Source organism: Apis cerana, linkage group LG11, assembly GCF_029169275.1.
Source record: "Apis cerana isolate GH-2021 linkage group LG11, AcerK_1.0, whole genome shotgun sequence".
NCBI classification, from domain to species: domain Eukaryota; kingdom Metazoa; phylum Arthropoda; class Insecta; order Hymenoptera; family Apidae; genus Apis; species Apis cerana.
The window spans coordinates 1384552-1399505 of record NC_083862.1 but is presented as its reverse complement, the minus strand read 5'-3'; the positions used below and the strand labels follow the sequence as shown (position 1 = coordinate 1399505).

The 14954-nt window shown below is 35.3% G+C and overlaps 1 protein-coding gene across 1 annotated transcript in view; it reads left to right on the top strand.

Moving 5' to 3' along the window:
- The window catches only part of LOC107998516 (uncharacterized), a 115715-nt gene that overhangs the window by 5368 nt on the left and 95393 nt on the right, over nucleotides 1-14954 (top strand). The window contains exon 2 of the mRNA XM_017057837.3: nucleotides 7177-7272. Within this exon, the coding sequence (XP_016913326.1) occupies nucleotides 7230-7272 (43 nt within the window). The 5' untranslated portion in view covers nucleotides 7177-7229. The remainder of the gene's footprint in view (nucleotides 1-7176; nucleotides 7273-14954) is intronic.

Below are 14954 nucleotides of genomic sequence, written 5' to 3'. Positions count from 1 at the left end.
TTTCCTAATCTAACTCTCTATACGCTCGACAATTGGATTCGATAGATGGCGCTGCGTGTGCATGCGGGCGCACGAAAAAGCCGACCGATCCCGCCATTAGACAATGGGCGTCCATTGCTCATTAACGTTTTTCCCAGGGATCTTGTTACCAGTCCACCGTGAAAAAAGCTTTTCCGATCCGCTTTTTAGCTCGAGCCGCGTCAGCAAAGCCTCTCCTTTCTGTATGTAGAACCGTTAAAGGGAGTTGGAAGCAATCATAGGGGACGGTAGAGCGAACCCTTCGATCGAACTAGGAATAGAACTAGAAATTGAGGAACCTGCTTCGACGGTACATTTTTTATCGTTTTCTGGTTTTTTGTAAAATTGATTCCGCAATAATTCTGGATCGTTCGTATCTTTTGTTATCTAACTGTCATCAAGGTGAAACAATCATTTTTTAACGATTTAGTTACAAAAATTCGCAGATTTTTTTTAATTAATAGAAACAAAATAGAAACTTTTTTCAATTTTCAATTTTGAAAGTTTAACTCGACGCACAAGTGAATTTTTTGTTTTTAAAAATTAAAGAAACTACAATTTTACGAGAAATTCCTATTAATTCGACCAAATTTGACCAAAGTATAGACTTCTCTCGATAAGATCCTCGATTTACGTATATGCATGCTGGCTTCATTGAGAAACGTGCGCAGAAACGTGTGGAACAGGAGAATGGCGGACAAGTTGATCCGGTTAGATGCTAGCTATCGGGAATTTCAACACAATTTCCGGACGAATCGAATAATTTCCTCGTTTGAGGGGAAGGGGAGGGGAGGAGGAGGAGGAGGTGGAGGTTGGTTGGTCGGTTCCCTGCACGGCAACGGTTGCGAACTCGATGAATCTAACGATGATAAAATGGATTTAAATTATACCTTGCACCTGCGAGCCTGGTGAATTTGCGCGTCAAGGAGGAAATAGACTAGGTGGCGGAATGGTTTTTGGTGATATATTGATTCAGTAATGGGTAAATATTCGGCTCGATCAGAGAGTGTGATACGAGATGGCAGTGTTGAAAGTTACGCGATTCTACTATATACGCACGTGTAAATACGTACATAACCGTGATTCGAGACGTTTCGTCTTTCCTTCGTCGTAAAGTTTTAAAGATCACAGAAATAACTTGTAAATAAATTGTTTTTTATTTTGAATTTCTAAAATTTTTTTGAAAAAATCAAAGGAGAAAAAAATCAATCGAAAAAAAAAAAATCAAGAGTGCCTCTCGTTTTCCACAGATTGCACAGAACCGCACGTGGCGCAAATTGAAACTCGAAATAACCAGTTTGAAAAATCGTGTCAACGATGATGTACGTGAATTAAACGTAGTTTAGTATTTATCGAGCCCTCGACGATGTCTAGCCTAGAGATAGAGACAGAGAGAGTGTGTGCGTGTGTAAGAGAGAGAGAGAGAGAGAGTTGGCAATCGATAGAGGGCGTGCAAAAAACTGATGGTTTCGAATCGCTTTTAGTGGCTGATGAAGTGTGCATGTATCGTTGAGCAATGATCGGATAAAAGCAATAGTTGGCGGTTGATCCTCTTACTTCTTCTCGCTTCCTTCCATATCTGAGCATAGTATATATCTCGGTTGTTGTTTGTGCTTGCTCGAGTGGTGGCGCCACGTTCGTCGAAACTCGATGCGTTTAGATTATGGATGAAAAACTTTGGTATTTACGTGCGTTAAGTTCGATCGAAGTAATCGAAATTTTCTTCTAATTGTTTAGTTTCTAGATCGAACGTTAGATCTTGAAATAGAAATTTAGGAAATTTTTTTTCGATAAAACTCGTCTTCTTTACAAAGAACAAATAAAATATTTTTCCACAAAATTGGTGCTTATGTTTCAATCGAGTGGAGCTGATTTTATTCGTTTTCTGAATTCACATTGAAAATAATTTATCAATAATTCAACTAATCTTAGAAACTTTGATCCACGAATTAAAAAATGAATCGCGTTGAATCGCTTTCGTTCCAATTTTTACGTCAATATCAGAAACACGAGTTAAAAGCAGACATAGTTTAACCTGACATATTCGAGAAACGATAACTTTCTTTACTCTAACTCGTGACACGCAAAATTTGCATAATAAAACAAACTCTCGAATATACGATATTAATCTGCTAATTTGAAACTTCATAAATTCTACGTTTTCACGTGCGTTTCAACTTGACGCGTGCTTCGTCGACAGAAACTTTTAATTAGAAACGCGTTCTTCGACTCGAGATAAAATCAAGGGTGCGCTATCATTTTTTTTCCTTTTTTTTTTTTATCATGCTTCAATTATTCAACGTAACGATCCACTCGTTAAAAACAATTTTCGATTCAATTTTTATTGGGATTAAATGCGAATAAATTCCCGTTCCGCGTGATTTTATCAGCTCGACAGAGATGGCGGAGAGTGAAGAGATGAAACACACCGCGGAGGAATATCGGGGTGAAAAATAACACGTGTTGCCCGATCTCTTTAACAACATTTATCAACCACGATCGAACGTGATACGAATATTATTGGATCCTTGGTTCGTGCTCGAAGAAAATACGTGCAGCGCGTGAAAGATTTCGCGCACGAAATCTCGAGAACCGATGAATTTCATTTTTCCTCCGCGCCTCTGTGGACGACGACAGCCTGATATCTATGCAAATTTGTTATAGCTAGATGGCTGTGTTGCCGAATATTTTTGTGAACGCAACGGATAGAAACGTCTTCTGATCTCTTTTTTTCTTTTTTTAGAGTTTTTTCGTTTTTTCGTTACTCGTTCATTCTTGAATGATTTCTGAAATTCGGTTTAAAATAGTTTCATTTATTGCTTGCTCACAAATTTTCACAATTATCGTGGAGATAAAAGTATTTTGAATAAGTCTTTCGCTATCTTTGACTGTGTCTAGCAGTATCAACAAATAGGAGAGAGATTTGGGAGGAAATGGTTTCTTTTATAAATAAATGTTTCAAAGTAATAATCGAATAGATTTGGCTTTTTAGATCTTCGTTGAGCGTTGTTTTTTTCTGTATTCAGTGGTGGAGAATGGTGTCCTCTACGCGATAAGTGTTCCAAAGTGATAAATGTTCTAAGAGATGATTTGACAATTATTTTGAAGGCAGGTCTTTTGAGTCAATATTTAGATATCTATTTCAGTATTTTTCAGTAGGCAAGAAATTTGAAAAATTTGGTATATCTCTTGCACAATAAATGTTCCAAAAATCTGATAGATGAATTATTATCATGAAGATAGTTCTTTTGGATCTCCATTGCTTGCTCCATTCTTTTCTTATCCAGTAATGAAGAATAATATACCAACCTAATTAAATAAATATTCTGAGAGATGATTAGACAATTATCATGGAAATAAATCTTTTAGATCTCCTTGCTTGCCATTGTTTTTTCAGAATAGGGTTAATGGAGAATAGTGTTTCAAACTGATAAATATTCTAAGAAATGATTAAATAATTATCATGGAAGTAAATCTTTTAGATCTCCATTGTTTGCCATTTTTTTTTTAGTAATGGAGAATAATATTCCAAATTGATAAATATTCTAAGACATGATTAGACAATTATCATGAAAGTAAATCTCCATTGCTTGTCATTCTTTTTTCAGAATATGTTAATGGAGATTAGTGTTCCAAACTGATAAATATTCTAAGAAATTATTAGATAATTATCATGGTGGTAGGTCTTTTGGATCTCCATTGTTTGCCATTCTTTTTTTAGTAATGGAAATTAGCAGTTCTAAACTGATAAATATTCTAAGAAATTATTAGATAATTATCATGGTGGTAGGTCTTTTGGATCTCCATTGTTTGCCATTCTTTTTTTAGTAATGGAGAATAGTGTTCTAAACTGATAAATATTCTAAGAGACAATTATCATGGAGGTAGGTCTTTTGGATCTCCATTGCTTGCCATTCTTTTACGTATCCAGCAGTGAAAAACTTGAGAATCATTATCTAAATGTTGCGAACTTGTACATGATAGACAGAATATAATAAATGTGCTACCTTGGCTGATAAAATAAAATCAGATTTTTAATATTAGACTTTAAGATCCCGAGGAGTTATGAGAATATTACAGAGCATCACGTACAGAATCACGAGAATACATCCGGGAACTTCTAACAATGATCTTTCACGTCGTGGAAACTCTTTGAGTGGAATCTAATTGCTCCCTAAACTGATTGAAATCCAAGTGCTTGAAATAGGAATTGATTGAGAATGGCTGACTGATGAAAACGCTTCTCTTAGTGCCAATTTAAAACTCATGCTTGCTCTCAAGAACGAAACTAAAATATCTAATTCGAGGATGAGTATATTTTGTTTTTATACTTTGAAAAACTTGGCTCGAAATTAATCGAACGCGTAGGATAAATTTTTTTCAAAAATCATTTCCATTATTCGAAGATTTCATTACCTTTGGTATGGAAAATTAATTTTTCTTTTGAAAATTCTCAAAAATGTGATTGTAATTGAATCAATATTTTTTTTATAGGATTTTAATACAAATTTTTAAGAATTTTTAAAGTACTCTCGACTACTTTCTTAGCAGTAATGAATAAGAAATTTTTCTTTGGAGTTTTTCTGTGTCGATTTCTTTCGACAGGGAGGAGGATTTTCGTGCAAAAAGTTTTATCTTGAAACTTGTGATATTTGAGTATATGTTACAGGAAGTAGTACTATGAAAGTAGTTGAACTTTTGATTTTCAAATAAGATACTTTCAAACACTCCGCCGTATTTTTTACACTTTTCTCTTTGGTAGTATAATTTATCGCAATGCTAAAAATACTGTCACTAAAAAATAATAATAACTCTTTCTTTCAAAATCTTTTAAACTTGAAATATTTTCTAATAAAATTTCTCTCTCTCTCTCTCTCTTCTTTTTTTCTCACGAATATAATCATTCAAATTGGAAGAAGCAAGACAATAAATAAATCTTCCACATTTACAAGCAACAGAGATATCTCGACGCAATTCTATCTCAAACAAAACAAAAATTCAGAAATATACTGTAATTGCATAATTCTTTGAAATTTAAAAATCTAAATATTCGCAGTAATAACGATAAAATAAGAAAATTTTACAAGAAAGGAAAAGGTGAATTCGATTCTCGCAACGTCGTGAAAATCACAGCAACAGTCGAGACACGAGTTGTTGCATATCGGTCAATATCTTTCGGACTTTCCGATTTACAAGCGTGTAGTAGCTAATAATTTCCGGCGTCGGTGATTGATAATGACGTGTACGTATAAGCGCCAATATCGATTTCCAATCGCAGCATTGGCGAGCTCCTCGCGAAAATGTGCAAGCCTGGTCAATTTCCGGTCCGAATTCCGCGATTTTCGCGCTGCCCGATGCATATCGTTTCTTCTGAATGGAGCGAAATTAAAAATAAGAGCTTTACGTTTGTCGCGAAAAGTTAGAGAGTTATTGGGAGAAGTTTATTATTTTTTAGGTTATTAAAAAAATTGCGACGAGATTTCGTGGAAACGATAATGGCATGTTTCGTGTTAAAATTTGTGCGTATAAAAGGATGATAGGAACGTGAATTTACTTGTGTTTGTTGTATTTACTTCTTAGTATTTTTAAATGAAAAAAATTTTCAACAATTGTAGAATAATATGCATTTCGATGATAAATTGTGCATTGGATTGTGTAATATCGTGTGCCTGCACGAAAAAGTTCGATTCGAAAGTTTAAACTTGCAAGGTTCAAACTTGTGAAAGAATCCTTATATAAATTCTTAGGCTTGTAAAAATAGGTGGAGAAAAAAAATAGTTTCCTCTTTTCTAATTTTTAGCTTTATTCCATATAGCTTTTCCTGTTTTTAATATCCAAAAAATTGTTTACGATAATTAGAGAATTGGAATATGATATAGTACGGATATAAATTCTTTCGTTAATTGATCACGCTTAAATCAGGGAAGGGAGTCGAGATAACTTTTTATCAATTTAGAATCTTCAAGAGATCGTTCACTAAAAGCAATACCTTTCCAGAGATAAATATACTTATCGCGTAATTTTATCTCTTAAAACTCGATGAAACTCTATTAAAATTAGGAAAACTTTGAACCGCTATAATTCTCAAGATAGTAATTTCCGGTCAATGAATGAAAGATCTTTACAAGCGCGAAACTTTGCCCTTTAATACACATTTTCGTTTGTTCCGATACGACTTTCGGCTCCCGAGATATCGTCATTTAAAGGAAAAGTAATTTTTAATCATTTGTCTTAAGTTCGATTAAAATTGGAAAAACTTTGAACCGCTATAACTCCGTACATAGCGACTTTTGGCCGATGAACGAATGATCGTTAGAAGCGCTAAACCTTGCCTTTTAAAATGATTTTTCACTCGTCTCGATATGACTTCCGGTTTCCGAGATATCGTCGTGTAAAGAAAAGATAATTTTTAATTCGCTCCATTTCCACTCCTTCCACTTGGCTCGGTGCGCTTTCTCTCTAACCTGGTGTTAAATTACCAGACAAGCGGCAGATCCTTGAAAAGACATGTGTATGCATTCATCTAGGAAAAAATGAAAGTCACTAGATCGCAGATTCATTCATAATCTCTGTACTAAACGATATCTCGGTAACCGATTGAGATATCGGAACGAATAAAAAAGTGATTTCAACGCCACGATTTTTTCTATCTTCCGAATGAACTTTCGCGACAAAATTTCCTTTTTCTCGCGCTTTTTACTTACATACAAATTTCTCCTATCTTCTTCTTTTTTTTTTTTTTTTGCATTAATTTCAAAAGTCACACAAATTCCTTTATATATCGATAAAACAGAATTCGAATCCTTAAAATATAATTCGACGAATAAAAATCAATACAATTGCTCGTTCACATTTTTAATTTATCATTCATCGCAAAACTTCCCTGTAAATTCGAAAAACATTTTTTATTCACTGCACCATCGCGGCGGCCAATTCCCAACAAATTCTCCCTCCTTCTCCCTCATCCAGGGACAAATTGAACCCAATTCTCCCCGCGTTCGAGTGCACATAGACGCAGAGGAACAGAAAACGGGCGATGTGTGTCGAAACACAAGTGTCTCCCGCGCACTTTATCGAAGGCTTTTTGTGTATCTGTTGTGCAGATACGAGGGGAGAGAAACGCGCAGTAATCAAATGCACTTTACAATTGAATTTCAGGCGGGAGAGGAAGAAAGCGATTCTCACCTTAGAGGAAAGAGGGAGAAGAAAATATGGGAAAGGGAGACAAGAGGGGCATGGCGCAGCGCAGCGACGGTGAGTGTTTGTTTAATGTTAATTGAACGGTGTGGCAGCAGTTGCACGCCTCAACTATTTCGACTTCGATATTACGGTTTCTGTGCCTCGAACATTTCGAGATTATTTTTTATTTCGCGGAAAAACTGTACACTGTCAATTACATCTGACCTTTTGTGCATTTAAATGAAAAATTTGAACGAATGAAAATCCATAAGATGTAGAGTTGAATCGCTTTCAATTTTCTTTCGTGACGATTTACGAAATGTATGTACATAACAAAGTGTATTATTATTTTACATTCTTTCTTTTTTTGTTCGCGCGAGATTTTTATCTTGTAATTTCTCGTGGGTATATATAAAAACTCGTAATTAATACAAATTAAAAAACTATGCGAGGCATATAGAATAAAAGTACAAAAGTTTCCAAAGTTCTTTAAAGCTTTGCATGAATTATGTAAAAGTCGTCATCTTTCGCTTTCTTTGCTTCTTCTAAACAACTTTTCCGACGACGAATTTGGAAACAAAAACTATTTTTTTCCTCATCTCTCTTTAATCACTATTTAATTAACTAATTAATTAACGATAAATAAACGTTTCCACGAACTTCTTCGAATAAAATTCCAATTTTTTTTTTACCAAACATGGATTACTTGAAAAAACTTGTTTTCACGGTTGTTAAAAATTACACGAAATATTATCGAATGAAATGAACATCGAATTTAGATATTAAATTAAGAGATGAGATAAAAGTTATCACTTGTGTCGCTCATCGCGAAAATGAAATAAAATTAAAAAAAAAAAATTTTCTAAAAGTATCTTCATTGGTATGCATGTGTATGATAATGATACAAAGGTTGGCAACACTGCACCAGTAATTTTTAAACTCTCGCATACATCGACAGCACGTGTTACGACACATATGTTGGCAATATCTGCTAAACGGATGTGAAGTTGGTATCATAGTTGGAAACTATCGCGAAACTTTTCCCTCGGATATGTGTCAGAAACGTGTGTTGTTACCTCTGATTTCGATGTTATCTCCGTTAATGAACGCGAGGATAGTTTATACAGACTCGATACATTTATTTATACATACATATTCGCCTTGTCCTTTACGTTACAACACAACGGAGAGAATTTCATCAGCGAGGAAAAGGATTGTGTTTGTTTGTACAGTAATAATTCTCGTTCGTTGAATCTAGCGGAAATTTTACACTTATATTTTAAAAAGTAAATAAATATTTCCACTGTATCGAAAAACAAGAAGGATTGTAAATTCTTGCTCGTGAAAATTTATTTAACGATTAAGCAACGTCGTTTCCCGTGGAAATTCCTAATATCCAGGTACGATAAAGCGTTGAACAGGATGAAATTAAATTATGAGAATCCCAGAAGCGAAGTTGTACTCGTATCTCGATCAATTCGGGATCCATTAAATTTTAAATCGATCGTCTTTAATCGCGAGAACGGAATGCTTGAAAACAAACGAAACTGGGTGAACTGAGCAAAAGAAACGATAAAAACGTTGTTTACTGCGTGGAATAACAACTAATTGTAATTAATCGTTAATTGATCGTTCATTATTCTGGGTATTCGATATAAAACACGTATTTTTAATACATTTTGATGAGGAAGAAATATTTGTTGAAACGAAGAACGTTCATTTTAGGTTGTATTCATAAAGATTAGTCGATACTTTTATATTTCGTATACTTTCACATATAAAATAATTATCATTATCGTTATTTGACAAATCGTTACATCTTATTACATTTTATTACAAAATATTCATCGAGACTGTATTTGTAAAGATCAATCAATATTTTCGTATTTCATAACCTATAACACTTCGCTTTCACATATAAAACGATGTATTAATTGTTACGATGTAACTTTTCTCGTATAACCTAACCTAAAAACAGTTCAAAATATCAATCTCGTATTAACATTTCTTTCTCACATTTACTTACAATAATTAAATTTTACCTTTTTTAATTACTATTAACATTTAACCGTTACACACTTTCTCCCACTCGTGCTCTTCTCACGAAAAAGCACTATCAGCCACGAAACACGAAAGGTCGCTTCCATAACGATTAACACGTCAAAGGCTCGAGCATTTTTCTCGCCAATCCTCCTCCGCAAAGCTTTGTAAATTTTCGCAATTTCCCATTTCTGTCCCGCGCTTTGGAGATGCGTGACGCTTCCAAAAAAAAAAAAAAAAAAAAGGGAATACTCGGTTTCTGATGGAACCGTTACGTTGGATCTATATTTTTCCCCCGTGAATTTCCTCGACACGTGTGAATAATTCCCCACGCCCACGCACCCACCGTCACCGAATATCGGACGAGAACGGTTTTTCTCTCGCGCGGAGAGGAGGAAAATGGCCGAGAAGAAATGATGCACTGTGAAGAGGTCGCTCGCGTTTACGCACACCATTTGAAATTTCATTTGATTTTTAATTCGTTGGCTGTATGGAGGAGCGAGCGTTAAAGGGTGGTTTTAAAAAATTTAAAAAATGGAAGGAAATTTGTTTATTTTTTTTCTTTCTTTTTTTAGAGAAAAATTAAATTCGGAAAAATTCGCGCACTCAATCCGATTAATCTTGACTATATTTAACGGTGTAATGAGAGAATCTTTAAATTGTTACTACTTAAATTTTTTATCACTTTTAAAATAAATTACTCGACAAGTATATTTCTAATAATAGAGAGCGAGTGATTTTAAATTTCTATAAATTGCGGTCGATAATGCCAATTAATATTTATTCCGTTCTGTGCTATATTTCGGAAAACTTGATAATAATCAACGATATTTAAATGGAGCGTAAAATTAGGTTACCGACAATGAGCAGATTTTATTCCTCTATGCTTAAAAATACACCTATAAAATCCTGGTCTTAATTTCCTTTACAATAAGCCATTATCGCTAATTGCTCGCTCAAAAGTCAGAAATTTATCCTTTCTTTCACTCTACTCTTACCCCCTCCCCACACCTTTGTGCCATTCGCGAGCATTCAGAATTAAATCGATCAATCGCACGTTTTTCAAATTAAATAAATCAATAAATTATTCTTCGAGTAAAATGATTAATACTAGCCAAAATTCTAAAATTCGTCTCTCGAATTTTACTCTCGAATCTTGAACGGCGAAGAAATACGCAGCCCGATATCGCTCGTCACTGCACGCGATGCGGGATCCCGCGCCGCGAGAAATCGGACCCGCCCGCTGTAAATAGGGACATGCAAATAGACGAAAGGATCGGGCCGCAAACATGCAGACAGCCCTTTCGTCTGTTCCTCCGACGATTCAATTTGCGCTGCGTACACAGCACGCTACGTTTCTGCGATAAAATCGGTGGCGATGTTGATATCGTCGAAATGAATTCGTCGGAGTATCGCTTTCTCGTCCGGTTGTTTGGAATGGAAATTTCCAATTTTTCCATCGAAACTTTTGTGCGATCAGCGTTCAACTTTTTTGAGATAAAGCGATTGGTAAGTTGGATATGATGCTTTTTCGGATATAATATAGTGTAATAGTAAGAAAGGAAAAAAAAGAGAGAAGGAAGGAAGAGAAAGGATGGGTATTAATAAATATCCGTGTATTTTATATATCTCGTCTTGATGCGAGAAAAGAAAGAAAAACGCGGAGGCCCGATAATAACCTCTCCTTTTTTACTCGAAAGAAAACGTCTGCCCTCGAGATAAGCGAAGACGCCTTTACTCCAACAATTCTCGCGGCCATTGTCTTCTTTTTTCGCTCTCTTTCGCCGCACGCTCAACCCGCAATACCTCTTTCATCTCTCCACTCCCCTCCCCTCTTACCTCCTCCTCTCAGCGCCGTGCCTTGCGCACAATTCATTCGACAACGGGGCAAGAAGGCACAATGGGCCGGGCTTGTTTCACACTTTCCACCATTCAACCGGCTTTATTTTCTTCTATCTACTTTGAATCTACGATCTACGCCAGTTGTTTCAGTTTGATTCTTCGCTTTTGTTCGTTAAAATTTAACACCACTATTTTCTATGCTCCCTTTTTCTTTTCATTATACATCTCAATATAACGATGAAGATCGATGGAAAATATTTTAAATTTAATCGACATATTCGTAATAAAATTTCAACTCGATACGTAGCGAAAAAGGGAACGTTAGTTTTCGGAGAGTCGGATCTCTAAGCGGAAACTGTCGAAAAGAACCGAACACCATCGGCCAAGATCGGTTCCACACAGTCGATAAGGTAGTATGTATATTTAATCGACAAAGTTTATTGATTCAAAAATGTATTTAAAATTTGGCATTGTATAATTCAAATTATTCTCATAAATGATAATTATTTAATAACCTTGCTAATTTTTACCATATTTTCTAATGCTCGTATTAGGAAAAAGGGAAATTTTACGCCTTGGTTCGCGTTAAGCTAAAGTTCCAACCGCTTAGAATTTCGACCACGGAACCCCTCACGAGGCCTTAACGAAGTTTAACGAAAGTTATGCTAATACTCTTTAAGCGTATCTTCATTTACTTCCCTCCAAGTTTATTTTCAACCCCGTTATGACTTCTTATTTACCTGACGGCTCCTGCCTTATTCCTCACTTTTTTTTTTACTCGTGCACCGATTATAATTTAGCCGGTCTCGCATTATTAACCGAGCTTTATTGTTTGGCGATAAAGCTCCGGTTCTGTTCTCGGCTAGGACGATCGAAACCGTGCATTGTACGTTCGATGTAAAATTGATGTGTACGGATTTCTCTTTTGTTACCGTTTCTTAAATTAAGAGTTTCGACGATATTTGTAAAGGATTTTGAAGGTAAACGTTTTGGCGTGTAATTAACGACGGTGCATTTCTTTTCTTTTTTAATAATAAATTCGGTTAGGAGAATTATTTATCATTCAATTTTGTTCGCGTTCTAAATAAAAAATTGTACTTTATTACAACGAATAATTATGATTACGACGCTTATGAAAGAGTGGAACAGATATTTATTTTACTTTTTTTGTGTTCGCAAAAATTTCGTAAAAATCCCCGAATTACTAATCATTTTCAACATTTTGCAAGTTAAACAATTTAATTGATAACCCAACGATTTATAATCCTTCTCCCCACTCAATATCCTCAATTTACAAAAACTCGTACACACATTTTCAATACAAACATTACATTCTTCCATTTTTCATTTTTCGCGTATTACAACGATCAAAAAGAAGAAAAAAAAATCATTGGAATAAAATTCCAGTGAAAATTCCTAGCTTTTTATTATTAAAACACTGCGACTGGATGTGATTAAATTCGTCCCTCGAAGAAGAATTTCGAATAATTCACCGGAAGGCAGAGGTCGGGGACGTTCTCTCGAGGGCTTTACGCGTGCAGAAATCCCAATAACGGATCGACACGAGACAGGTGCGTCGTCTAGGCGCCGTCTGTCCCAAGGATCCCCAAGGCTGTTGTCCATATTCTCCTGTCTACTGCTCTACAAACTTTGGTTTTTTAGACCTTTCTTTCTTCCTTTTTCTTTTCTTTTTCCCCCTTACATCTCCAAATTCCCCGCTCGTTCGTTACAATTCCCATTCTTGTTTTGTCTCTTTTCGTTTATCGACTTTCAAACGATATCAAACATATCGGTTTGAAGGTTTGCGCAAATTGAAATACGAAATTCCTAAAAAGAGATGATCATTTATTCTAAATTTTCTAAATTTTTACGTTAAAAATATTTATGATTTTATTTTTCATATTTTTCTTTTCGAAACGAAACTATTTTTCGCACGCGAAAGAAAAATTGGAAAGAAACACGTTTTTTTCACGAATTAAAAAATAAATTTTTTTGTTCTCTCTTTACAGAGAGAAAGAGAGGGAAAGTGAGGTATATTAACTCTTAAAAAAGGAACATCAATTTTATCGCGATGGATGTCAATTTTGCCGCGAAATGCCAATCTCTCACGTGTGTGTGACAGCGAGAGGGGTGTTATTGACAGGGGTGCGATCGATGTAATATACAAAGCCAGCTGGTTAGTTACCTCGGTGAAGGGATTGTTCGGTTTACCTTTGTTACAAATCGGTGTTTATTGGGAAGTCAAACTACCAATGCATTTGGTCACGTTGCTTTGATCGTCTATGCTCCCTATTATTTCATGCACGTGTACACGTGTTGTTGCAATATTCATCCAATTGCGTCTGCTAGATAATTATATACACAGATTGCAATATGAAGAAATTGCTGGATTCGAAATTGGAGGAGATTGTTAGATTTAATTTAAATTTTTTTTGTGTCGACGAAAATAAATAAATCGATTACATCCATGAAAAGTATTTTGACCAACCGGTAAAATTATATTACTGAGAGGGAATTTCAATTTTTCCTACTTAAATTAATTTTCTAAAAATTCGTCGTTGAACGATTAAATTAATTATTAAAATATTTAAATATCGATTTATTAAAGAAATGGATTATATTCAAAGATAATAAATTTTTGTGTGTAAGTCAGAAAAGTGTGCCTGATTTTGTTATATTTATTATTTATACACAAAATTTACAACGAAAAATTTCCATTAACTTGTATATTTCGAGAATGAAGGACACTGAAAGAATATTAAAGATTCGTGACAATTTGTATTAACAATTAAATAAACAGAACATCACGTTCTTCTTCTCGCAATTAAACACACACGTTGATGTAACTATACCTCATCAATGCATCCTACGATTGCCAGAAACGAAGATCGAATAAATTCCAACTGAAATCGAATTATACGAATTTTGCCCGAATATCTTTTAAGGAAAGAGTGTTACGTCGAAAAGTCGAATCAATGCGTCTTCTTAAACCGAATGAAAAGACTTTTACGAAAATATGCAATTTTCGTAAAGTTCCTTCCTTTGGAAAAGACATTTCGGATAAAACAGAGTCACCGTGTGTATAACGCGTTGAAACGAGGATCGTGGAGGACGACCGAGTTGAATAGTAGCCGGATTATTCCCTTTTGGTTGGCTTTGTGAATAAGACAAGATGGCGCCGTTGGAAGTATTTTCGACGGTAATAACAATGCGGTTGATTGGACAGGAAAGAGCTCGCGAGTCCTTCGCCGATGAATGTCCTCATTATCGACCGTCGATTACGGTGTAAAAGGAAAACGGAGCGAAGAGGACGCGAGGCGGATGCAAATGCCGAAAAATCAGCAACCGCGAATGTTGGCGGCCGATTTTTCCTGTTTTTTGTCTTCGAGCCTTTGAAACCGAGGAAACTCGTACCATTTTAGGCGTTAAATCGCTTTATTCCCCCTCTCGAAGGAACATTTTTTTTCCCGTTATGCAGAGTATTTACATATTACGTATTTTCGTTAAATGATATATACTTGGACTTATTCAAATGTTAAAAATTTGGAATGATATTTACGAAAATTATGGATCGAAGACGATGAAATTTAACTGGCGAAATTACGAAATAAAAAAAGATAAGGTAATGATCCATTTTACTCTTTCACTTGTGAATTGTTAAATTGTTACGAATTCTGGTTACGACGAGTTTCGGTAATTTCGTGAAAACAGGCCCTCTACTCTCCATGCAAATTCGGTAATTATGCCACGGAGGGATACGTTTATGAACTGTGCGGTTACCGTTGCGGGGTATTGCTCCGCAATTAGTATGTCAGAAACGCGGCACGGGATGAAACGAGACACCTAAACTCCACACATTGGTTTATCGAGCGAAT